Source organism: Vigna radiata, chromosome 10, assembly GCF_000741045.1.
Source record: "Vigna radiata var. radiata cultivar VC1973A chromosome 10, Vradiata_ver6, whole genome shotgun sequence".
NCBI classification, from domain to species: Eukaryota; Viridiplantae; Streptophyta; class Magnoliopsida; order Fabales; family Fabaceae; genus Vigna; species Vigna radiata.
In genome coordinates, this window is record NC_028360.1 from 15,473,210 (window position 1) to 15,499,157 (window position 25,948).

Here is a 25,948-nt window from a genome sequence, read left to right on the forward strand (position 1 = left end):
TAGAAAAAGTAAATAGTTAAATTTCAATTTAATCCATTATAATCAGAAAGTGATGTGATACAAGTATTTTTTTTTATCCGATTTGAAAGGTAATTTAGACATACATGACAAAAATGAAATATATATTCATATTTTTGTTTTAACTTTTAACTTTGTTCGAAAAGTATCCTAACTTAGAAATTTAAAACTCAGTATAATGTATTGGTTGAAAGAATTAAAATAATAGAAAAAGGTATGTAATNTGTGCCCNTTTCCTGAATTTTTAGATGTCAATTTTTGTGATTCCTGAATTTCAAAATCTCACTATTTACTGTGTGAACTTTAGTTGGAAAAGACTATTACATTAGAATAGTTGAGTCTAAAACATATATAATTATGAATCTCAGAATGAAGAAATAAGAACTCTTCCATTTATAAGGTGTATCCCACATTAGCCTCAAACCAAAAACTCATTAAAAATCCACACAAAACTTTCAGAGGCTGCCACTGCTCACTTCCACTCATTATTTTGCTTTCCCTATAAATCCTTCTTTTCCCAGAAAACTTTAGAACAAAAAACAGATCCAAAACAAGGCAGCTCTGGCTTCATGTAGAGGGGTTCCATTTCAAGTTTCTTGCAGAAAAGGACACCCTATTCCGTACCAATAAAGTATTTAATACTGAGAATGATGAAAACAAAAGAAAAAGAAAACGATTGCATGGTAACTTAATCTAACAATGATAGAAGATTTGGTGAAGCTTATATGATGAGACATGACATGGTTGAAGACTGTGGTGACAACTTCACTAAGAACTACTCTATGAAGCCAGTTTTGGCCAAAATAGCATTCCTCACCTTGCTAAGATCTCTCCCTTTCAGAGTCCTCCCCATCCCTTCACACACAGAGAAAGAAGAAATCTGGCTTCTTGCAAGCTTTCTTGCAATCCATTCATGTGGAGGAACCATGTCATCATCCTCATCATCATCACCACCTTTGCTGCATGAACCATCATCCCTTGACCCTTTCTTGCAACTCTTCCCATAAATTTTAGACCAGTCAGGGATATCCATGGGCTCTGAGGAAACTTTCAACAATGGAGCATCAGAAGAAGGTGGGGTGTTGGAACTAGCCCTTGGAATCTTTCTTGTGGCAGCAGGTAAACGCCATGCAGAAGAAGAACCACAAGATTCCTTGCATGCCCTTGTGGTATTTTGGGCAGAATCATTTTTCTCGTAGTCCACACTCCACACATCTTCATCAAAATCTTTGTTCCCCATTGCTCCTCCAGCAGCAGCAGCAGCCCTTTGATTCAGAAAAACACCTAGATCTGCCATTGTTGTTAGCTCTGCCACAGTGCCACCCGTAGAAGGATGAGATGTTTGTGAAACGCAGAAAGGAGTGTAAGAAGATTGAGCAATGAGCAGTGATGCGAAAGTTAGCTTTTTCAGTATATATAGAAACGGATAAGTGATGAGACTTCTCCACCTAAAGGTGTAATGAGATAAAATGAACTTTTTTCTCGTCTTGGGAATCAAAAGGCAGAAAGGTGTAAGGGAATAACATCAGGAATCTACCTTGCTTTTGTTTCAATATACACCCAAAAGGAACTACAACTTTTCAAAAAACAAATACTTACAAATGGTAAATGTGATTAACCCATGTTAAATACCATCCGGTACAAAGGAAGAAGCCTTGAAAATCCGAGTCCAGAATCAGAGAATGGTACATTATTATTTTTATCAAGACATGGGGTGGCAGAAAAAAGCCAACAAAAGCAGAAAATCTGTGTACACATTGTATTATTGTTTGGTCCAGAAAAGAAGAGGATGAATCTCCATTACTTCACATAAATAATAATAAATCATTAATTAAGCTGGAAATGATCAAAGTAATGGTAACATTTTCAATTAACAAAACTCTCCTTTGCTTTTATTTTGTTATCTTTTTCTAAAAGCTGCAACTGCAACTGCATCTGCATCTTGATTTGGAGAGGTGGTAAGGGACTATTGGCTGTAACCGTACAATCCTCAACCTTATCCGCAATTCTGTAACAAAGCTCATTCATTCATCAATACATGCAGAACTTCCCTCCATCTCAACTATTTTGGCTAAGTCACTGAACTCGCACTCTCTTTTCATTGGATGCCTGTTAGGGATTTCCTACATTTTCAATTTTTTCAAAAACTTTGGACTTTTTACTAACTTATTCTCTGATTTCATATCATCTATTATTTTAGATTTTAGATTCCAATAGTTAGGATTTTCTGTAAAGATCAATTATTTGAAAAGCTAATATTTTTGTATCAATAATACTCATAAGAACAATAATTAATTTTATTAGAAATTTTAAAATTATAATAAATAGTTTTTTTTTTTTCACAAGGAAGTGTTATTATTTTTTTTCACGTGGAAAATGTATTTTGAAGTTATTTTGCGAGGTTTTACGAATTCCATTTGTTTTTTTTTTAAATGAGAATATATACCTTTTTTAATACGAAGCTATAAAAGAACAATAACTAGACGAAGAGACTTTTCACGTTAAATGAATAAAAAGTGAAAATTTAGATATAAAAAATCAAATAAATACAATTTAAGTTACATATTTTAATTTATTGATTCAAAACATTTAAAAAGCACAAGTTTATCTATGTTATTATTATATTTTAACATATAACTAATAGGTTTGAATGAATGAAAAATCTATAATATATTTCTTTTATTTTAGTTAATGAGTAAGTGGAAACCTGTATTTAGGTTTATATTTTTTCACCAAAAGTATTTTTTTTTTAAAGATTGAAAGAGCATCGTCTTTAAATCTGAGCTCCTGTCCTCCACAGATGTATCATTCCTTATTATGTAATGTCCACATTAGAGGAGGCAATCAGCAACTTCCATGATAACTTGGTACTTGTTAAATTAATAGACTAAGTGCAGTTTAAGGAAAAGAGAGATAAGTAACATTATAAATACTTAATGATGATGAGGATGAAGATCACAATAATGATGATAAATATTAAAACAAAAAATAATTACTATTATTTTTGTAATAGAAATTTACTTTAAGTTATATGAAATTATATTGATATATATATTTTTAATTTTAAAGTAAGCATTTATATCTCTTATATATTCAATAAAATTGCACTTATATTTTTTTAAAAATAAATTTTATACTTTTATTTAGTAAACTATCGTCATCAGTTCTTGTATTTTTTAAATGATGCAATGTTATGATCATTTGTATAAAATTTAGCAATTTCATCTATAATTAGAATAGAATTTTCATATACAAGTGAAAACAGATGCTCACAGCATTGTGTTTACATATTTTTATAATAATAAAATAATATTATCATAATTTTATTGTACATAATTTTTATTTATTTTATAGATAATTTAATTAAAATTATTAAATTGAAAAAATAAATAAATTTAAATAAAGATTATTTAAAGAATAAAATTAAAAAATAATTATTTTAACTTTTAAAAAATTATTTAGAAAATAAAATTGAAAAATTAGTGTAAACACCAATAAGATAAATCCCTAAGTATAGATACACAATATTCTCTTAGAACTATTCTTATGTATAATTATAATTATTACTATTTCATCTGCATATAAGCAGGAAATTTCACCACCCAACTTTTATTTTTTATTAACTTTTACATTTACATTAAACAATATTTTTTATAACCTTTTACTATAATATTTAATCATATAAATTGTTTTTATAACTTTAAAAAATGTTAACAGACAATTGTGACAACCTCAATATTAAGTAGTAGAGTTTAATAAATAAAAGATTATCATCAATGTTATCACCTTTCCTCGATGGAGTATGTGCTGGTTCCCATCCAGACATAAACTCTTTCTTCTATTATTGATTTTGAACTATGTAATGCACAAAAAAAACTTGCAGATTCCAATTTATTCTGCTCTGCATTCCACAAGCTTAGCTATTAAAAAACATGCCCTCTTTAGCAAATACTAAAACCATATAAATTACATGTTATTATTGCGTGACGACAAAATAATGAACCTTTTGAGTGTTTTCTCTAGAACAGATGTCACCTTGAAGTTGTTATTTTCACTAAGATTTGCTATATGCAACGAATTATTCTAAGACTAAAAAGCTTATTACTAAATCTGTGTAAAAGGAATGAATCTTAATTTGCATCTTACTTCCTCTCTCCATTTAGATCTCATTCTATCTTGCGTGCTGCATGGTAAAGCTCCAAATAGTCAAGAGCAGGCCGGTTCCAAGACCAGTCTTGCTCCATCACCCTTTTGCATAAACTGTTGAACCAATCACGGCCATCATACCATGCTGTTATTGCCCTGAAAAAATTACCATAAAATTAATTTTGCTTTGCTGTAAGAAACATTTACAAGAGTGTGGCAATAACGTAGAATAACCCAAAAAAAAACATGCCAAATGCTTTGGTTTCCTCTGTCCGTGTCAAAGTCACTTTCAACCCTTCTTTCCCAATGAAAATTCCAATGCAAGAAATTTAGCATACAATATTGGGACACTACTACTGAGAGCATCATATATAGCTGGGAGTACTTTATTGGCAAATTGATTTTTTCATGATATAACCATATGACAAAGAATTCACCTATTCAGAGCATAATCAACACCTCCAACATCAGCTCCATCAAAACTAAATCCATTTGTCTCAAGACCCTGTGCTTCTGCTCTATCTTTATCGTGATCAACGTCAAATACGGTGTCAAAAAGTCCTGCAAAGTTATTTTAGATGAATGTCAACTGAACCAAAGCAGTTGAATGAACAAAAAGAAATAAAAGATAAAAAGCTATTTCATATATAAATATACATGAGATAAATGGTCGATGAATATTATGTGATAGATTAATATGTAGCATGTACAGACCTCCAGTTTTTCGAACAACAGGTATTGAACCATATCTCATTGCAGTTAGTTGAGTGAGTCCACATGGCTCAAAGATTGAAGGAACAAGAATGAAATCAGCACCAGCATATATCTAGAACAAATTAAATCTAGAAGAGTCAGTAACGTCCCTTAGTTTTTTGCCTGTATATATATAATAATGGATAAAATGCTGCCGAAGAATCAGTTTCATTACCAAGTGAGAAAGAGGCTCATCGTATGCAAGGCAAAGTCTGGCACGATCATTATGAGAGGAATGCAATTGATTTGCCAAACTCACAAAATCATTTTGGATACGAGGATCTGGGGCCGAACCAAGCAATACAACCTGCATATCATTTTACTGTCAAGACTTGTCTAATTAAATGAAACATCAGTAAACAATTTATAAATGGAACAAGAAAATCTAATAACAAATTTAAACGTCATACTTTGGCAGAACCTATTTGAAGTATAAAACTTATTCAAGAAAGGTAAAGGGTCAAAGTAGGTTCTAAGTTCAAGATATCATTCGTCCTAGATGTTTACTTTTGCAAAATCATTCGACTGAAAATTGAAACTCCTAAGTGGAGGTCCAAAAGTGGCCACCTATCTTTAACCCAAGGGAGATGAGGACTGAGATCCAACAGCTTAATAAAAGAATATTTAATAATGCATCGGTTATCAGGTAAATTATTTTGTAATGATAACAAAAACAACAGTCAAAATGCATATAACTTTATTATCCCATATTGCTATTATGAAGGCAACTATGGCATTGCTGGTGTACACCTTTGTGAAACAGAAAAAAGGAATACCTGCCCACCACGTTCTAGGGTGCGCCATATGGCATGTTTGATGAGATGGATCCCTTTCTGATGAGTCAGTCGAGTAATAATTCCTACTAAAGGAAGATCGGCTCTTTTTAAACCAAGCCTTTGTTGTAAGGCTTCCTTAGAGGCTCTTTTTCCTTCAACAACGTTTTCTGATGAGTATGATACCTGGAATAATGATATCAGAAATGGTCATAATTGACTTAGTAAACTAAATAAAATAGCTTCTATATAATAAGCACAGGCATCAATTGAGTTTAAGATACCAGTGTAGCCATTAACGAACTCCACTAAATAAAAAGAATCCTTCAGTCCATTTTCATTTAAGAAGTCCTGCTTAAAACTTGTCTATGTTAAACTTATCAGAGCATTGCATGCAGTTGTGCACTGTTGAAACTTTAACAGTTGAGTAATAAGTAATATTCCAAGTGCATATTTCTGCATATTGATCATTCATCCCAAACACTCACAATCACTACGTTACATAAGAAACATGAGGCAAGTATGTTCACAGAATCAGTTGCATCATTTTGAAGTCACTAGTAAGAATCAAAATAGGATGGAGTTATTCAATACGATTATCCAAAGTAAAAGATCAAGATAAACACAAATCATCAGCATTATTCTAGCTTAACTTTCTAACTTTAGTTAGTATATACAAGAAGCCACATTGTTGGGGATAACTTTGATAACCACATGCCATTCTAGGACCCATCTAAGAAAAGAATAAAAAGATCTGTGTATATGTCTACTTACAGGAATGAATTTATCATTATATGGGTCCCATATATCTGGATCGATTCCATTTATTATACCATGGAACTTGTGAAGATGAGGAGCAATTACAGGATTACCAGCAATCTCTCTTGAATATGTGGGGGAGACCTGCCAAATATGAATGACCATGATGTAAAAATCATAACCAGCTTCTTGATTTCAAATTGCTGATTCAATTTAAACTCCAAGATTGAATCTGATGTCACAGTTATATAAAATTATAATATGGGGAAATATTTAAACGGATGAGTGCCAATCAAATCCTTGACAGGAAATGATTTACCTTGTAAGTGCACATTTACAAATTGTTTTGCTTCCATAAGATAATAAAACGTTTTCTCTCCATTAAAGCTATCTAGCATAAGCTAAGATTATTTTTTAAAAAAAAAAAAAAAAAAAAAAAAATCAGCACATGGTCCTCTCCGTGATCCTGGAGGAAAACATAGTCCATTTGAGGCAATATAGTCAGCAAGTTCAAAGCTGGCTAAGTAAGTTTATTCAATAAGCTCCATAGTCAAGTGTTATGAGACAAGGCCAAAAAATGAGTCATGAATTATTTATAATATACATTTTTTATTTAATTTCTTTCACTTTTTTTATTATTGAAGCGTTTAGGAATAATAGGTGTCTACTCATTTCACTCCTAAAATCTCCTGTGGGTATCAAAGTAGGTTTATAATTTTAATACTCATCCCTACATTCTTCCTCATGTTACACCGGATTTGAGTAAACTCTCAGGCAACTCCTTATACCATCCTTATAATTTTGACTTAAACATACATTTTACATAAATTATTTATCAAGTTATTAACTAAATATTAATTCAAACATTGCATAAAAAATAAAAAATTAGAAAAATGTTAATTCCTAATTGCTATCACAAAATAAAATTATCATCTTCAGTCGTCACTAATGTTAGGAAAGAGATAAAAAATCACTTGTTAAAAATAGTATGTGTGGAGGAGGTAGTGAGTTCACTCAACATGGTAACTATCTATATTCTATGTTTCTTAACCAAGTGGTATTGAGTTCAAACCTTGTTGCCCTTATATATATATATATATATATATATATATATATATATATATATATATATATATATATATATATATATATATATATATATGGTAATAATTAAAATTTTATTGAATAAACTTTTGGGATAACATGATGTGGAAATTTTAGTACAAGGTAGGTATGGTGTGTACATTGTGCATGCTCCAAGCCTCAAAAGGCTTGATAGAAAAGTAATCTGACAACTTGATGTTTGGAACAATTAGTTAATGATTACTAAATTTATCAAATATTGGATGAAAGTTAGGGAAATTGACAAATTTAAGATAGCACTTACAGTTGTAGCTTTGTCAGCATATTGCATAGCTTTTCCAATGAATTGGGCTCCAAATTCAAGGTTATGAATAGTGAAGACAAGTCGTGTTTTACTAAGACCATAATGAGCATAGTTGTCTTTAAATATCCATGCAACCGGAGCACTTGACCAATCGTGGCAGTGAATGATATCCTGCCCATTTACTATATCCAATTAAAATACATCCTCGGTAACATTGTTAAACCCGAGATCACTTCCTTTATGTAAATGGCATGTTAAATAAATTTAAAAGAGAAATATCTAGCCCAAAATAGGAAAGCTGATCACTTTCAAAGTGGCTGATAAAAGTTTTTGTTGTTTTATGCATCGGAATCTTAGATACAATTACACAAATGCATGGAATTACAAAAGGCAGGCGTATCATGTTTTTAGGTCAAGTGGAGGGATTACACAAATGCATGCAAATTGCATTTACCCTAAAAAGAAGTAGGGATTGCCACTGTCCTAGTTTTGACCACTCTCAAGTCTCATAAAAAAACTGCTCGGTTCAGGTGGGTTATGAGAAAATATTGAGTTACCACACAACATCCCAAGAATAATAGATAGTTCTTCATTCACTCTTACATCAGGAAAGGAAATGTTAATTGGAAGTTAAAAAATTGACATCTTTTAATGAAAAAATAAATAAAATGAACAGTTTAGTCAGTAGTATGAAATTTCGTACAGGATGAAATCCATTTTGGAGTAGAAACTCAAGAGCAGCATGACAAAAGAAACCAAATCTCTCTGCATCATTCCCACGACCATATACACAGCCAACTTGAAAGAACCTGCACCAAAAAATATTGATATGTTAAGCTTAGTACAATCTGTGAAACATTTGAAAGTTTTCAAATCAGCTTAATTGCAGCAAAGAGTAAAAATGAACCTACCCAAAATAAAAGAAAAAATATCTTGTTAGATAATTACAATGAAAATAGCCCCCAATGTCAAACATAATACAGCTCACAACTATCAATTCAATCTGTTGAATATATATACTCCATAATATATACAACTGGAGAGATTAAATAATTTCTTCACATATTTGATTTGCTTCTGTCACGTCCAAAGGCTTATTTTATGTATAATATACACTATTTTTTAAAGGTACAGAAAGTATCATCTGTTCTCTTGAAGAAGTGATGACAGATTTTATCTCATCCTTAATTTAAATTCCTCAAACAGTTTGACAGAAATAAACCTGCAGTTGACATTCAAATATAATTACGGTCAAGATTTGAAAGAGAAAAACTTGGATTGTACAAATTTATCCAAGTATTGTACAAATTTGGGTTTAACAACTGTGTGATGGAAATTTCAAACTTTAGCCAACCCCTCTTCATGCTACTCAGAAATAATTTGGTCTCATGTTTGGTGGTAAGTGAGTAAGTGCTTCAAAAGCATGTTGAACACCTAGCCAGCAAGTTGATTACATGTACCCTACCACCACCTTCCACCTTTACTTCTCAACCCCTAAAACTATGATACCTCTCGGCCACCTCCGGTGATGATCAATCAACTGATAGGGTTCAGAGAGTTAGAATAAAGGTTGTTAATTAAAAAAAGTAGTATTGGAAATTTAATGTATTAGGTGTAGGGAGTTTGTTTAAATAGGAGAAGAGTGTAGAAGAGGGGAAGGTGGAACGAGAATCTTCTCCCAAGGTTCTTTGTTTGTAATTCCAAAAAAAAAAATTGAAGAATTCTTTCTTTTTCTCCTTTGCTTTTCTTTTATCCCCGAACAAAAGGAAAGAGCCAAAGCCTTGAAGATTGCCATCAAGCAATTTGATTATAATACCGTCGAAGTTCAATTATATGAGTAGAGCAACCATAAACTTTGCCTGCAATCTAAAACTAGATATTTTCCTAACCGAGAAAGTTGATGAGAAAAATGTATTTTCCAAAATAAAATACAAGGCTTGAATATAAGGAACTGCAAATTGACACACATTAGTGAACAGATTGGAGAACCAACGCATTTACCCATTTTGAGGCTCCAGAAAATAGACAGAGAGACCTTCAACATTTCCACGCCATACTTTTATTTCAGTCCCTCCCCATAAATAGTTCCTCTGATATTCAAAGTCCTTTACCTACATTAGAAGCTATGCATTTAGTAGCTAGTAATAACAATAGCTAAAATACAAAAGCACAAAAATACAAAAAATGCATTTTTCTAGACACTCGTGTCTTCTAAGATAGCCAAGCCACTGATGCAGCCACTGATGCAAATGCTCAATGTGAAGAAGAGGAAGGCACCCAAACAATATCTGTGTCCCCCCCTTATCTCTATTATCAATCAGTTTCATATTGAATAGTAAACTACATCACTCTAGAAGCGATTATCATAACACCATGCTGTGTTCAAAAGGAACTTAAGGAAGAACATAAAAGTTTTGAATCAAGTTGGAATAGACATTATACATCCAATGCAGAGTATAAGATGTAAAATAAGTACCACGGCAACAGGTAGAGAGAAAAAACTTACATTGCTAAGGTTCAAGCAATCATACTTTGGAAGAATAATGTCCACGTTGTGATTTAAATCCTGAACAGCTCGGGATAGACTAGTAACAACGTCACCAAGGCCCCCAACCTGCCAAAAATTAATACATCAGAAACAGACAAATGTGTTAAATTTATTCACAAGTATTCTCTGCATAACATAGTAATAAATAACAATCTTTTTTCTGAACCAAATTTGCAACAATAGCTGATTAATGGAAACAGTTACCCTTCATATGTACCCTAGCTACATCAGGGAATTTTGTCCTACTGCAACCCATTTTAATAAAGAGGAGAAACACCCTTTTTCAAGATGTTCAAAATTCTCTTTTCAATCACTAATAAAATAATGCACTTAGGGAGGTATTTTTGAATCCTCTTTCTTTATTCTACAAAGATACAAAATGGGAAAAGAAAATAATCAGAGAAGTTTGATTATTAACAAGACTTCCCCCAATGACACTTAAGACGATAAAGATTACAAAAGTGGAAAGACTGACAGACAGAAAAGTTCTGACTGCCAAAACAATTAAAACTACCAAATGCCAAACACTAATGTTCTTAATAAATGCTTTACAGTATATGCCAAAAATAAATGTTCTTAATCATAACTTTTTACTATTTTCGCTCAAGAAATATTTCTAACATCCCATATATTCAAGGAATGTTCAATGATACCCTTAAACCTGCCATAGTTCGGATAATGAAAAGTTAAACCATTTTTTATTCTTTACCCATGAAAAGGAGTATGCAAATTTTCCAGTCCTACAAATCCAACTTTCATAGAATAATATTGAAAGCATAAAGAAACTGCAACTGATTTTTTTTTTATTTATTTTATGAAAACATCACCAAAAAAGTAACTGTTGCCATGTTGGGAATGGATCCTATAGTGTTGAATTTTCACACTTATCATGTGGAAATTATGTCTATCTCTTCATAAAAGTTCACAAATATTAATAAGGGTTGACATATTACGAAGTTTCCATTAGACAAAGTCAAGTGAAAATTCAACACGGAAGAGGTCATTCAGGCCACACCATAACTAATGACAAAAAGTAAAATTCCTTCACTGTAATTTCCTGAAATCTTCCTGCCTGGAAATAAAAGAGTCTGCAGAGACATGTCCATAAATTTAAGATAAGATACACAGAATAAGTTAGCTCACTTTTGCAATTGGGGCCATTTCCACAGCAATATGGATTATATGCAAAGGTGGTTCCTTTACAATACCTCCAAAAATTGGAATGTGATAATCCATTCCAAATTTGTTATCAAAATCTCCACCGTGTTCGCTCTCGGAGAATACAAAGTCCATCATGTATGCATCCAGTGGAACCTTAACTGCAGAAACACAATCATTTAACTTTTTCAGGGCCAATGTCTTTTTCCCTAGAGAGAACAAAGTGATTATACCCTTGATGAATTTGCATAACACCAACTTTACAAAACTATAATGAAATTCTCCATCTTGAAAATCTATTATGACATAAGATCCATGGACATTGAATCCGAACACAAACCATAAATTACACATTAGAAGCTCCTAGAAGCCTTCTTTATAAAATTTATGACTGATCAAGGCCATCCCACATCTTATGACACACCAATGGTGCATAAAAAGAATCATTTTTAATACAAAAATATCTGCATCCTTATATTTATCTCTGATATATGCAGTAGCATATTGAAATTTTTTCTTGCACAAATCCATATGTAATTGAATCCACTGGCACAGGAAACCTGTTGCCTCTCCTTGTGTCTTGTAGAGTTGTTCAAGTAGTAGTATCCGTGAACACAGATTGATAGCAGAACAATGCACTTAATATAAAAGACAAGCAATCTGCTAACTTGAATTGCACATCATATATGTTGTAGCACCAAAAGTGTGGTATTTGGAGGGAAAATCATATTTCGTAAATAACATCCTTTAAAACCCTTTATTTTACTAATTGCTGGAATAATATGGTCTAGACTCTAATCATCTTTCAAATATAAACTATGGGAGAGACTCACCAGAGGCTTTGACATGAGTACCATTCTCTGCAGGTAACATTCTCTGAGGAGGCAATGGACCATTACGGTGAGTCCAACGATTAAATGAACCTCTAAACCAAACCTCAGGCTTTCCATTTAGATTTGTGTTGGAGGGGTTATAAAATACTGTCACTGTACTCCCTGCTTGAACATCAAGTGGGTCCGTGAATACAATATGCTTCTGAGAAAGCAAAAATCTTTTCAAAGTTCTTTCCTTTGTTTCGGCTTTCATTTGTGCTATTTTCTCGGCCTGCAAAAAAGGATAAGAACAATCAACAACATAAGTATTAGTTTAAATATCAGTTAAAAGAAAAAGAAATGCTCTTACATAGGCAAACAGTTATAGGGATCAATCTAGAACTACACTCTGAGCAAAAGGTGAACTCATCCTCCATACCCAAAATTCGATTATATAAATATACTATACTTGTTTGTTATGTATATATTTACAACATGTGGTACAAGAAAGAACAGACAACTGAAAAGCTTATTTGTACAATTGAAGCATCTTAGACCACGACTTAATGTCACCCAGTGCCAGAACTAACCTTGGCACGTATAGCTTCCTCTCTTAACCTCCTCTCCTCCTGAAGCTTTCTATATATCAATTGCTCTTCTTCAACCCAATACTGTTCATCAGTTGTAACTGTAGGGACAATGGCGTGGAAATCTTGTTTATGATTGTTATCATACACACCTGCCTTTTGAGGTGGGCCATCAGCAAAGACCCAATCCAGGACAACAGCTTGGTCGGGTACAACAACTGCATAAAATATAATTAATTGATCAATAAAATGTGTTGCATTCTTCAAACTAATCCCAAAATTAATATCAAGTTTTTATCCATCTTCTGAACTAGAATTCCTTCGCTGACCATGATACGGTCCTTGACCTATACAATTTAAAGAGTTGATGTCTAAATTCTAGGACTAAACAACTATGCTTCATGAAAGAAATCCATCTCTCTCTGCCTCTTTCTTTCTATCAATCTATGAAATTTCAGCCAAATGTAAGATATAGTAAAAATCCTAGAATTCAAAATTGGTTGTATAACTTAAAATGTTCAAGATTCAAAATTCTCATCAAAGATTTTATGCAAAATAATAGCCATAAACACAAATATCCCTGTCCCTTAAATATGCAATCTTTTCTTCTATAAATTATATGATGGACATGACAAATCTATATATAAATTTCACTTCATTATGGTTTTTCTTGTGGATAAAAAAGGCACTTAAGAATCATGTGTCTGAATCTCATCTGCAAAGTCACACCATTCACCTAATGAATCACCATATACCACAGTATATATATGGCATAAGTCCTCCTTCATTCGGAAAACATGTGGCCATTATAAATAGAGATGCAAAACTCCAACTCCGTGCAGTCCCATAATAGCACATTTTTTTTCTATTCGTCATCTTTTGTAATGTCTAGTAAAAGATTAATTTCAAGGAAATGAAAAAACTTCAAAGACAAAGCATAGATATGTAAAAGAGCATACCATCGGCATACCACCAGTCATCTCCTTTTAAAACAGATTTGATAAACCTTTCAATGATTGATAACCCATACTTCCAATTATTGTGCCCACCATGAATCCATATTTCATTAGCATGTGCAAGAGGACCTGAGCTTCTGTTATAATATAATCTGATCAAGTCGTTGCCTTTAAATTCACTAGGTTCAATGTACCAAACATTATCCATTGATTTTACAGCATTTTTCAACAATTGTGGTAATGTTTCTCGCATTCTTTGAACTTCCACCCTCGCCCGTGACCTGTCCTCTTCCTTTGCAGCTCTGTCTGCCTCAATTCGCCTTTGCTCTTCAGCTTGTCTTTCCCTTTCAGCCTGCACCCTAGCAAGTTCTTCTAATTCTTTACGTTTCTCCTCAAGTAAGAAATTCTCAAATGCTAATGCATCCATTCCTCCCTCAATTGGTATGCGAAAGTCTTTTTGGTCATTATTGTCATAGACATTTTCTCCGTTGAAGAACACAAAATCTACCTGGTAGGCCTCTCTTGGCACGTATAACTGGCAAGACCACCAATCTCCATTCAGACGTGTCTTATTCAACCTAACGGAAAAAGATTTCCACTTCCAATCATTGAAAGCCCCCATGATTAGAATGTGCGGTTCATCACTTAATGCTGAAAGGCTCTTATTAAGGAACACTTCTATATCTTGATCAGGTTTAACAACAGGAGGATATACAAACAGCTTGGTACCTTGAGAAACTTTTTCCTCTGCTATGCTCTCTATCTCCTGCTGGCGCTGATTTTCTTCCAACTCCAAATTCAACAGCCGAGAAGCTTCCTCCTTTATTCTATCATCATCAGCAGTGCTTGATTCCTCAACAGCTTCCTCAGTTATTTCACCAAGGATATCAGTATCTGTATCTTTAACACTTTCCTTAATTTCGGCATGATCCAACAACCCTTCTCCTGAATCTTCAACAATCCCAACACCTCCATTGTAATCCTTTAACTCGAGAACCTCAACATCCTCATCAGTCATAGAAATGCTAGCTTGACTGCTCTCAATAACATCCACGGTCTCATCTAACAACAATAATTCCCCCACATCCCCAACAATTTCATCAGTTCTATCTATAACCTCAAACCTCTCGTCTTCTGAAAATTCAACCCCCTCTTCTTTATCATCATCAATATTCACATCAACTGTTTGTTTCTTATCGCCCCCTGAAACCTCGCTGACCACAGGAGTTAATGAATCTCCCTTCTTCAATCTTGCATTCCTTTTGCTTGGGACAAAACCCTTTGCAGCAGTGCCTTTGGGCCTTGTAACTGCCACCTTCTTCTGTTGCCTCCTCCGAGGAAAATCTACCAAACCATAAAATTAATAGAAAAATATACTCATAAATTCTTAATCCTAAAACAACAAAACAACAAAAAGCAAATAAGATAAATGAAAAAACCTGCACTGGCACTGACGAAAGAAACACCCCAAACTGCTTTGCACGGGGAACACTGAAACCCAAAAGAAAAAGTACTCAAACTCTAATACTCACCACCACATTAATCCAATTTAAGAAAAAGAGAAGGTACGAGGCAGAAAACATAAAGCATACAAAAGAGTAAGATGAAAAAACTTAGCAATTACCATGTAACCACTTTGAAACGTTACAGAACGACGAGGTAACACCCCAGGAAACGGGTTCAGCTTCACACAACCGCTTCTGTAGGGGAACACGGTTTTGCAGTTTAGTTGCAAAGACATCTCCATAACCACTCACTTCCAACAACAAAGTTTCGTTCTTTGTTCCTCTTTTATACGCGCTGTGGTGCGAGCATTTGATCAATGCAACTGTGCTAATAATCCAATGTTCCAAAATCAATCAACATGCCCATGAATCTGTGCGCCAAATCATAAAAAAAAAGCAAAACAAAATAAAATATTAGTGTACTGTATACAAAACGAAAAACAAATTACGAAAACATAAAGAATGAAAATGAGATGACGATGAGGAGAGGATGATACATGCACTTGCAGTAGTTCGGCGATAGTGTCAATTGATTTCAGTATATCGGAGTTTGAGCCACACATATGACAGTCAAGTGGTGGGCAGTGATGTGTGTGCGCTATTTCTGATTGTTTTTTTATACCATTTCTTGCTATTTTTGCTCCGCCAAGTTTACATTAATTCGTTCATGGAAGTAACCACACTTCGATAATTCATCCAACGGTGCATATTCACTTATATTTGAGTGGTTATTGTAATGTCGAATGTTGGTGTCCAGTGTTCCATTTCTTTTGTCATTTAGGTTAATTCTCAAACACTGCCAACTCAAAAACTACTTATGCTTCCACACATTATTTAATTTGTGTGTCTTAGTCTAATTTTGTTTCGACTACTACGCAAATGTTAATTAAGATTTTTCAATATCATGTAAAGTTTGTAATCATATGTATGATCTTAATTTAATAGTTGTAACCAAGATATTCCTATTCCAAACTTTGATTTGACATTATTATATTAAAATCTAGGACCAAACTTAGATGTATATTTTTTTTCAATTAAAATATGAGTTCCATTTTGTTAATTTATATTGATCTGTAATTTAATTTTCATTACAAATATTATCAGAATAAAACTTAAAGAATATCTATAAACACATTCGACATTACAATAAGATAAAGGCCAACGAGAATGTGCCAGATGTAAGACGAGAAGGCGAAGACAATCTCTTGGTGCAAAATTCTTGGTTTGGATCATTGCTTTATGGGAACTTGTAATCACATTCACGGACTTATAATATTAACTTTAAAGGACAACACATGAAAGTGAAGTCGGTTTTCTGGTTTTGCTTTTTCTGCTAAGAAGAAAGTAATATTCATGCAGTTTGAATCTATCTCAAAGGATTTTATTTATTTATATATATATATATATATATATATATATATATATGATTTTTTTTAGGGTTTCTATATCAAATGAACAATTTCAACCTGACTTATTCAACTCTCCGTACTTTTATGAGGTAGAATTATTTTGTATTCATGTTGTAAAAAGATCAATAGAACATATCTAGTAAAACAAATAATGTTTAATTTTATGTTAAGATAAGTTAGAAAATAGTATGATGATAGAAGATGTTCTTCCATTTTATAGCAATAGTTAATGCTTTTCATTTATCATTATTAAATATTTTATATGAGAGTGTGTGTGTATCCACACCAATCAATCATCATTATTTAATATTTTTTCTGCTATAAAATGCATGATGTTAAGTTATCATCCTTATCTGCAAACTTTTAAGATTGTTAAATTAGAATAATTATTTTATTAATTTAATTTTTTTAACAATACGAAAAAGTAATAATTTAATTTTTTTATTATTATGAAAAAACAGCATGACTCTATTTATGTTAGGGAGTTAGCACTTTTATATATACACCATTTATTTTTCTTTTTGAATAGTGAAGGAATATTCTACGTGTAATCCTTATAAGATTCTTTCCTTTTTAATTTGATGTATGAAAAGCAATCAACGGTCCAATATCTAAATAGAAAAAGTCTTTTTAACAATTTTTTTTTAAATTTTTTGACAACGCATACGTGGTAATTTATGATTAGTCCGTTTCAAATATTTTTTAAAATAGATTCAAAAAGACCAATAAAATAGTGACACGTGTCCTATTGTCAAAAATTGTTAAAAAAGAGTTGTTAAAATATCATCGTCCTATCTAAATTTATATATCCATGTGTCCTTGTAATAGCAAGCAACAAAGTCATAGGTGTGATGAGTACATTAGATTAACGAGTCAGATGAGCAAGACCGGAACACTGCCAATAAAAAACATTGCATCTCATTTTATTTTTGTATTCTAAATCGACTGAATCCTATATCAAAATTTTGGTTTAATTATTTTTTTTTTAACTTTTGGTATTTTATTTTGATCCTAGTATTTTTTTTCAATTAAAATTTATTTTACGTTACATTAGTTCAATTTATTCATTTTTATTAAATTTATATAAATGTTGAATTAGTCTTACCGTCATCTTTGCATGTTTGTTAGTAGTATTTTTAGTTTTTTTAGCTTTTTTTTTTTCACGTGTAAAGATTAATATTATATCACATGCTAATTTCACTGGTCATACCATGTAATTAACAGTGTTATAAAGTGTTCGAATATTGAACTTATTTTCTATATTTATTTCTTAACTCAATTAAATCTTAATTTTATTACACGAAACCAAATTAATATATAAGTCTAATTATAACTTATATATTCATGTTAAAACAATTTTTTTAAAATTATATATCAAATTACTCTATTTAAATATTAAATTAAATTTTGTTTTTTTAATTTAAATTAAAAAAATATCTATTTTGAACATATTCTTTTTAATTTTGATAAAAATGTCATGTCTATCTTGTCTTATCTCATAATCAAATTAACTTTGGATTAGAAAAACCAACTCATTCTTTAGAAAAAAATATTAAAAATATAAATGCAAAGTTCTTGTAATTTTTAAATTTTTAATATTTGGAAAAAAAATGTATCTTTCTTTATTAGCTTATTAAATTAAACTATTAACACCTTTTACATCTTTTAACTTAATTTATCTATTTAAATTAATTTTCTTTGTTTTTGTCTCAAAAAAAAGTATCATTTGAAAATTGTAACATATTTATCTCAATACATTTACTTCTCATTCTAACTTCTTTAAACATAATTTTTTAAGTTATTTTTCTCATTGCTTTTCTTTGACCTTAAGCTACAATAAAGAATAAAATTTGAGTCAAAATATAATCTTTTAAGACGAAATATAATTATTGAGTCATAAACATATTCAATCTTTTAAGACTAAATATTATTCTTAAGAATAAAATTAAAATTACCTTCAACTACCAGGGGAGTAAAATCATAAACATATTGGAAGAAATGTAACAAATGGTCGTTTTTTTTATCAGTCACATTTCTTCTTATAAAATTTCACAGAGCATCCACTGCATTGATAGTGCAAGAGAGCTTTGAATAGATCTTCAAAAAAGATTCAGTAGAAGCAACAGTTTTAGATGGTTTGATGTTCATGAGTTAAGGTAAAAGATCTCTTTCTACTTTGTTTCATCGACTAAAAAGTCTTTGGGATGAATCCAACACGAAACTGTGAATCTTTTGGCGAATATAAGAAACATTATCTGTTTTTGAAAGGTCTCAACCACTTTAATCATGTTCTCTAAACTCAAATCCTTCTAATGATCCTTATCTTCAATTTCCCATTTCTTTCATTCTTCAACATAAAGAAAGAACAGTAATCAAACAATCCTAGTGTTGATCCTACTCTCTATTTTGTTACTATTTCCTTGTCCAACAAAAGCTCTAGTCTCTAAATTTGGTTTGAAATTATTTCATAATGAAGTGGATGCGCTATGATATTCAACAAAACAAGAAGACAAAAATCCCAAAAGAAAGTCTTGTTTCACGCCCAGAAACAAAAGATAATGGAAAAATTGGCTGCAGCTACATTCGTTGAAGAATTTGAAGAAAGATTGAGTAAAGCAACAAGTATACGTGATGAAGATATTTAAGAGGAGTATGAAGAATACACATCCAATCCATATACAAACTGAATAGTACATGTTTGATTAAAATAATACCTGGACCAATAAGAATTGTGGGTTCAAATTGACAAACTGCAGTAAAGATAAAAAGAATGTGAAGTGTGCTAAAGATGTCTGAGGTATCAAACTCTTTTATGTTGCAATGAAAGCTTCGATTTCCTGTATTTAGAAGTGTTCATTGCAATGATATTCAACAAAACAGTGATCAATTTGGTCTGAGCGTTTAAGAAGAAGTTTCTGCTTATATAATGTCACCACAAATTCGAATGTCAAATAGATGGATGGCAAAGGGTTTATATTACTTTGCACATGATTTATTATACAAATACAAATTGTGCATGTCATTTTTTTGCAAGTAATTTATTCAGACAAGGTGTTCTCTGTACTCATATTCCTTTTCCCTACAGCTCCATAATAAGAACAATGAACTTTTCTGCTTTAGAAATCAGAACCAAGTTGAGGAGAAGACAAGACATAAATGGGTACGTTGACCTCCTTTGAGAAGCTCCAGAACAATTTCTTCACTCTAATGCATTAGGTGCTTATCTCCTGAGATCAAACCAGAACCTGACGAATATAAGATGGCCTTTTAAAATTGCATCATCTTTTGTGCATTTTCTAAGCTACATATGCTGGTCAACCAATCGAAATTCCAAACAACATTTTCAGCGGGCATAACTTCATTGCATGGAAGTATGAGAGTAGAATGTTTACTTATTAAATGTTAGCACAAGACAAATTACATGCATGCACTGCTACATTTAGTAGAATTGGTATAAGAAGCTACTTTCTCACTTTCTCTAATCAAATAAAAATACAAAAACTCTGAGAAGGAAAACTACCAAGATTCAGTATTGTGGTGAAACTGTGATTTAGATATCCAAAGTCCATCTAACACAGATGGCTTATCTTTCTCTGTGCCGTTTTCATCTATACCATGTTATGTGTCATTCTGCTTAGTACTCAGTTTCAATTCATGAATCAGGATTCAGTGATATAATATTTTATTAACAGCTATCACTTGAGGACCCCATGGTTCAGAGGCAACCTTATTAGTTTATACATCCCGTTATAATATATGTCTCCGGTATCAAACACAATCACCACATTGCAGTGGAATATTTTGCAAAAGTATGTGAAACACCACTTCACAACATGTCCATGAACTCACTGAATCTTTATATATAGATCTTATCATTAATTCATTACATACATAGTTCAGAAGGAAAATAATAAATACAACACACAAAAAACGTTTCCGCTTTAGTCTTAGACAAACACATCATATAATAATGAGAATGATAACAATACCTACAAATTGCACTATTGCAAGGCATTTGCACCAGCCACGATTTCAAGAATTTCGCCAGTGATCTTAGCCTGGCGCTCCCTATTGTAGACAATGGACAACCTCTTCTTCAAATCTGAAGCATTGTCCGTTGCATTGCTCATAGCACTCATTCTTGCAGCGAGTTCACTGGCCAGAGACTCCTGCAAGGCCCTCAGTATCTGGCTATTCAAATACAAAGGCAACAAAGCATCAAGGATCTGAACTGGGTCTTGCTCAAACTGCAAAATTGGTGAGTAATCCAAAGTCTTAGTCCTCACAACATCTCTCTCCACAGTCAACTTTCCCTCCTTGGTGGTCAACCTGAAGAACTCATCTTCAGCAGCATCAACACACACACCATTGATATCACAAATCTCTCCCTTTGGTGACAGTGGAAGCAAAGTGTGAATCACGGGATCTGACTTCACCAGTGACACAAACTTAGTGTACAGAAGCTCCACTTTGTCAACCTCTTCGCTCACAAACAGTGAGAAAACATCATCAGCTATAGCCTGAGCTTCCTTAGCAGTTGGAAGTGAACCACCTTCTAGAAACCTGTCAACTGGTATATAAGGCCTGCGAAGGAAATAAGAGTTACCCTTTTTGCCAACACTGATGACAGTGTATTCCAAACCAAGTTCCTTCAACTCCTTAATTCTATTCTCGGCTTTCTTTATGATTGCGTTGTTAAAGCCTCCGCAGAGGCCGCGATCGCCAGTGACCACGACAAGTGCAACCTTCTTTACTGGCCTCACCTTTGTTAGAGGAATGTCTACGTCCTCGGTTTGGAGCTGCTCGTTGATGTTGTAGAGGACTTCAACGAGGGTCTCCGAGAAGGGTCTCGCGTTGACCACAGCTTCTTGAGCTCTTCTAACTTTTGCAGCTGCCACAAGCTTCATTGCCTCAGTGATTTTCTGAGTGTTTTTAACAGAATCAATGCGGGTTCTGAGCTCTCGGAGACCACACTGAACCTGGGTAGAGGAAGAGCGTGAAGGGGTGCATGAAGTTGGGTTTTGTGAAGGGAGCTGAAAAGGGTTGAGAACGGAACGGAAGGAGAGGTTGGAGGGGTCGGAGAGGGAAGGTTTGGAGGACACAAGCATTGTGAGATTGGAGCAAGACATTGTTTGTCGATCTTGTGTTTGAGAAGATTGAGGAGGCTGTTGGTGTGTGGGTTTGGTTGCTTTATTTTGAGATTTTTTTTCCTCCTTGTTTTTGTTTCTGTGAGTGTGAGAGAGAGGTCTTATCCTCTCCTTGTGTTAATGGGTTGTTTTGTGTTGTGTTGGGTTAGGATTCTCAATTGCCATGGAAGTTACAAGTGGAAAATGAGTGGAGGTGATGATAGGAAGTGGATGAGGTTTCAAGATAACGATTTTGAAGTGGTGGAATGAGAGAGCCACGTAAGGGAATTCTGTGGGTCCAAATTATGACGTGGCTTGTATGACTGGTGCTGAGTGGCAATTGCCAAAGGTATATGCGGCTGTTCGAGTGCTGATTCCTTCTCAGTTTAACTTCGTAACTAATACTCGCTGGAGAAGACAATTTTCAATCTGGTTGAAGTACACGTCTTGTGTCAGTAACACTGATATAGCAACATAGCAGTTCGTCTCATACATTAACTCTTTTTAATACATTCATTATAAAATGTTTCAAGATTTGGACAAAAAAGAAACATCAATTATGTTAGGTAAAAAAGATAACAAGGAATCGTGCCATCGAGTGGTTGAATAATAAATAGTTATTATTTAACATGCTTTTAATTCATGCAGGTACTTTTTAATTTGTGTATTAAATTCAATATGCAATTTTACCTTTATTTAACAAAATATAAAAATATAAATTTTTATATTTTAAAAATAAATTAATTAAAAAGTAAAAAATAATAATATTAAATAAATGTAAAAAAAATTAAATATATCAAAAAATTATTTTTCTTTTTATTTTTATTTGAAAATCCGGTATACAATATTTGTTCAGTACAAGGGTATTCCCTTTCTATGCTTTATTAATAAAATACAGCACATAGACTACATTGCAAGTTCATTGATGTTAAACATTTATATTCAAGTACAAAGTTAGAAAATGTCTGGTTAAGTCTTCGGAATAGGTAGTTTTACCATAACATGAAATTCTTTTAGATAGAAGCAGTGTATAATATTTACTTTTAACAGAAGTAATGCAAGAGAAAGCAGTGAAAAGGAAAGTCCAAAGGATTGCTTGCCAACATGCTCTGGGCACATTCTTGAACATTACTTGTTGGGACATCAGAATTAGTTAACAGTAATAAGGTTAGCATATACAATTCATTACTTCCACCATAAGAAAAGAACCAAGGCCAATTTTGCCCATGACCTCTAGCAACATATTTACAAAGACAATATACCTTCAACCATTGCTAGTAACAATAGTTCAAAATTAAAGTCTCAATTCTTAGTGCAGCACGTCCAAAAAATTGAAGATTCTCCCATTATTTTCTTGTTAACTGTCGTCCAGCACTAGCAACAACAATATTAGATGCCAAGCAACAACAACAAAAACAAGCTCAGTTAGTTCAGATGGTGCACCAATCAACGAACTTCCACATTATCATCATGGCGTGACCGTGCAAAATTCAATTATATTTGCACTCCATTTGACAGAACATTACAATCAACCCATGGTGGCCTGACCTTTCGATAGTCAATCCTTATCGAACCCCACTTGCCAGAATATTTAAATCAACCATTTTCATTATTACCATCATTGCTTGATCTTTCAACAGTCAGACCTATATTTAAATTTGCATTTGGTTTGCCAAAACGCTTCCTGGGTATTCGTGGAGTGGTAGACACGTGAGGACCAACAGTTGGCTGTTGTACTATGTCTATGGTATGTCTCTCCTCTGTGACAACTTTACCAATTGAGAAGTTTCTAGAAGCAGAAGCTTCCCCAATCATACTTGTACCGTGTCCAAGTATGGACTCTGAAAGTACAGGATTACGTGCCGAGCACAGTCTAAACTTAGCCATGAAGAACTACTTCGGTCATCTTGTTCCTCATTTGTCAAAGCTGTATTATTTGTAAGGAGACCGCCATCAACTTGAGCATCAGAATTGGCCCTTGGCTCACCTGATTTTTTTCATGCAAGCCATATACTTTACAACATTTTCTTCAGAAGAAATTGAGACCTCCTAATGAAACAAAGTTAAAAGAGAGTTAGAAGGGAAGAAAAATAAACATGAGTGAGAATATGAATTAGCTTCAGAAGAATACTGGGGTCTTGAATCTTAAGTAGCATGATAAAGGACTACTATGACCAACCACTAACTAACTGCCATGGAGGCTCTACTGTTCTAAAAATACTGGCTCACAATGCATCAGATACTCATAAAGCAAGAAGCATCAGAAAAAGAAAAGCGAAAAATTACATGCAACCAATGAATCAGCTAGCTATTTATTTAGAGCTTAGATATGGCTCAGCCAGCAGAGCTGACAGGCTGACAAGGATAATGCGAATAGTACAAACATTAAAATAGAAGTAAGCCCTCTCAATTTATGTATGACTCAAACAAAAAGTTAAGTACTTTACATATTAAAGAGTTTAATTTAATACGAAAATAGTGAGTTTAGTAGTAAAGCTAAAGAACAAGGATAACAATGCCAGTTCCACATATCTTAGGAAACAAAGATGTACCGGCCTAATTCTTTGAAAAAATGTTTTCCATTGTTTTCACATTTAATTACAATTATACTACCTTGTCTTCATCTAATTTCTATTTTCAAAAATTAGTACAAAAAATAAGAAATGGAATTTCTTAGTAATTAAATTTGAAAATGGATTTTTTTTTTTACAAACAAAATAAATCTTTTAGTTTCTATTTTAATTTGGAAGACTGAAGTACGGGGGAAAAACTATACAAGAGAAGATATATGTTATTTCAAATCGTAATAATTTGTAAATTGTATTTCTCCTCCTTATTGATAAAATTTGTAATTTATAAATGAACACAGAGAGACAGGCCTACACAAAACTAGAAGGAAAGTGAGAATTTAAACCAAATACCTTATTTTGAACGTCATGAGCTTGTTCAGAGCCAGAACCGTCCTCTCCATCAGAATCAGTCATCTCCTCACACTCAAACTCTACATGTTCTTCCATATCTTCCTCAGAATCACTTAACTCCTCCTGCTCCATCACTATCTCAGGATGAGACTGATCACCGATATCATCTACATCATATCTGGCAATGTTATCATTAGGATCAACCAAAGGGTAACTTGAAGCCAGCCCACGACCGCTTGCTGAAACATTTTCCCCACCCTGCTGACCATGAGGACTGTCCTCTAGAGATTCCCTCGCTATTCCACTAATTGCTACAGTTTTTTTGGACCCTGCTGGATCATGTGCCTTTGCCTGTCTACTTTTCACAGATTTCTGCCTTCCAGATACAGAACTAAGGTGAATCTCCAAATCAAGTTCATTAGATTTGTCAGTAAGGCCAGAAGATCTATTCGCTATTGCCAACACACCACTAGTGCCCAGTGATTCAAGCTTATTGGAATCAAATTTAGGTGATTGTGCATCACCAGATTTCTGTAGAAGTGGATGAAAATCAATGCCTCCAGATCTTAGAATGGAACTTTTTGATGTTAAGGACTTGTTAGCACAATCAATGTGGCTTTGTTGCTGAGAGCTATGGAAGAGACTGAGATTTAATTGTGGTTGGGTTCCTGAGAAGAAGCTGAAGGAACTAGAAGTGCCAGAACTAAATTTCAATGGGTAATAAGGCACATTGCCATCTTCAGTGACCTGGAACAAGAGAGGATGCATCTCAAGATCGGTACAGGTACCTTTTTCTGCCTGAATAGATCTGCCTTCGACAGTTTCAAATCTTTCTGACTGAGAATCTGTGACAGTGTCATTCAATGCAGGCTTTGCACCTATAACAGGATGAACATTTTCAGATTTCTCGCCATGACGAATTTGAGAAGCAAAATGATCTTCTCTAGAAACAGCTACACCACCTCCAGGAGGATAAACTTTAGACGTACCACACCGGAACCCTTTAAAAGCAGTTTGAGAAACCACACGAACAGAAGGAGGAAGGTTTACAGGGGGCAACTCGGGAGCCAATTTCACCAAGTGGGCATTG

The 25,948-nt window shown here is 33.2% G+C and overlaps 4 protein-coding genes across 7 annotated transcripts; all 4 read right to left on the bottom strand.

The window, feature by feature from the left end:
- Positions 1-123: 123 nt before the first annotated feature.
- LOC106774906 lies at positions 124-2,342 on the bottom strand. Its single transcript, XM_022787213.1, has one exon. It carries the CDS (start codon positions 1,313-1,315, stop codon positions 794-796), a length of 522 nt encoding a protein of 173 aa, XP_022642934.1. The 5' UTR covers positions 1,316-2,342; the 3' UTR covers positions 124-793.
- Positions 2,343-3,881: 1,539 nt separating this feature from the next.
- Positions 3,882-16,026, bottom strand: LOC106775746 (starch synthase 3, chloroplastic/amyloplastic). The gene is made up of 17 exons (XM_014662912.2): positions 15,900-16,026; positions 15,522-15,773; positions 15,337-15,388; positions 13,901-15,241; positions 12,945-13,159; positions 12,376-12,646; positions 11,528-11,703; positions 10,343-10,450; positions 9,838-9,947; positions 8,540-8,645; positions 7,837-8,007; positions 6,465-6,593; positions 5,694-5,876; positions 5,093-5,224; positions 4,879-4,990; positions 4,602-4,725; positions 3,882-4,320 (listed from the first exon to the last, which is right to left on the bottom strand). The coding sequence occupies exons 2-17, from the start codon at positions 15,642-15,644 to the stop codon at positions 4,185-4,187; spliced, it is 3,489 nt and encodes a 1,162-aa protein (XP_014518398.1). The 5' UTR covers positions 15,645-15,773; positions 15,900-16,026; the 3' UTR covers positions 3,882-4,184.
- Positions 16,027-19,711: 3,685 nt separating this feature from the next.
- Positions 19,712-22,129, bottom strand: LOC106775908 (ATP synthase gamma chain, chloroplastic). 4 transcript variants are annotated; one of them, XM_014663155.2, is made up of 2 exons: positions 20,805-22,129; positions 19,712-20,038 (listed from the first exon to the last, which is right to left on the bottom strand). In XM_014663155.2, exon 1 carries the CDS (start codon positions 21,938-21,940, stop codon positions 20,813-20,815), a length of 1,128 nt encoding a protein of 375 aa, XP_014518641.1. In that variant the 5' UTR covers positions 21,941-22,129; the 3' UTR covers positions 19,712-20,038; positions 20,805-20,812. The 4 variants fall into 4 exon arrangements, with proteins under 4 accessions (XP_014518641.1, XP_014518639.1, XP_014518640.1 ...); XM_014663153.2 differs by having other exon boundaries at positions 19,712-20,056; XM_014663154.2 differs by having other exon boundaries at positions 20,801-22,129.
- An 879-nt stretch (positions 22,130-23,008) lies between these two features.
- LOC106775956 lies at positions 23,009-25,942 on the bottom strand. Its single transcript, XM_014663217.2, has 2 exons — positions 24,859-25,942; positions 23,009-23,986 (listed from the first exon to the last, which is right to left on the bottom strand). The coding sequence occupies exons 1-2, from the start codon at positions 25,624-25,626 to the stop codon at positions 23,921-23,923; spliced, it is 834 nt and encodes a 277-aa protein (XP_014518703.1). The 5' UTR covers positions 25,627-25,942; the 3' UTR covers positions 23,009-23,920.
- Positions 25,943-25,948: the final 6 nt, after the last annotated feature.

Excerpts from the sequence above, each read along its gene's own strand:
- LOC106774906 (XM_022787213.1), bottom strand. The coding sequence starts at position 1,315 with ATGGCAGATCTAGGTGTTTTTCTGAATCAAAGGGCTGCTGCTGCTGCT.
- LOC106775746 (XM_014662912.2), bottom strand. The coding sequence starts at position 15,644 with ATGGAGATGTCTTTGCAACTAAACTGCAAAACCGTGTTCCCCTACAGA. Across the intron at positions 8,008-8,539 it reads TCCAAAATGGATTTCATCCT|GATATCATTCACTGCCACGA; the intron begins GTACGAAATTTC and ends GTAAATGGGCAG. Across the intron at positions 6,594-7,836 it reads ATGCTGACAAAGCTACAACT|GTCTCCCCCACATATTCAAG; the intron begins GTAAGTGCTATC and ends CATATTTGGCAG.
- LOC106775908 (XM_014663155.2), bottom strand. The coding sequence starts at position 21,940 with ATGTCTTGCTCCAATCTCACAATGCTTGTGTCCTCCAAACCTTCCCTC.
- LOC106775956 (XM_014663217.2), bottom strand. The coding sequence starts at position 25,626 with ATGCATCCTCTCTTGTTCCAGGTCACTGAAGATGGCAATGTGCCTTAT. Across the intron at positions 23,987-24,858 it reads CTCATGACGTTCAAAATAAG|GAGGTCTCAATTTCTTCTGA; the intron begins GTATTTGGTTTA and ends TTGTTTCATTAG.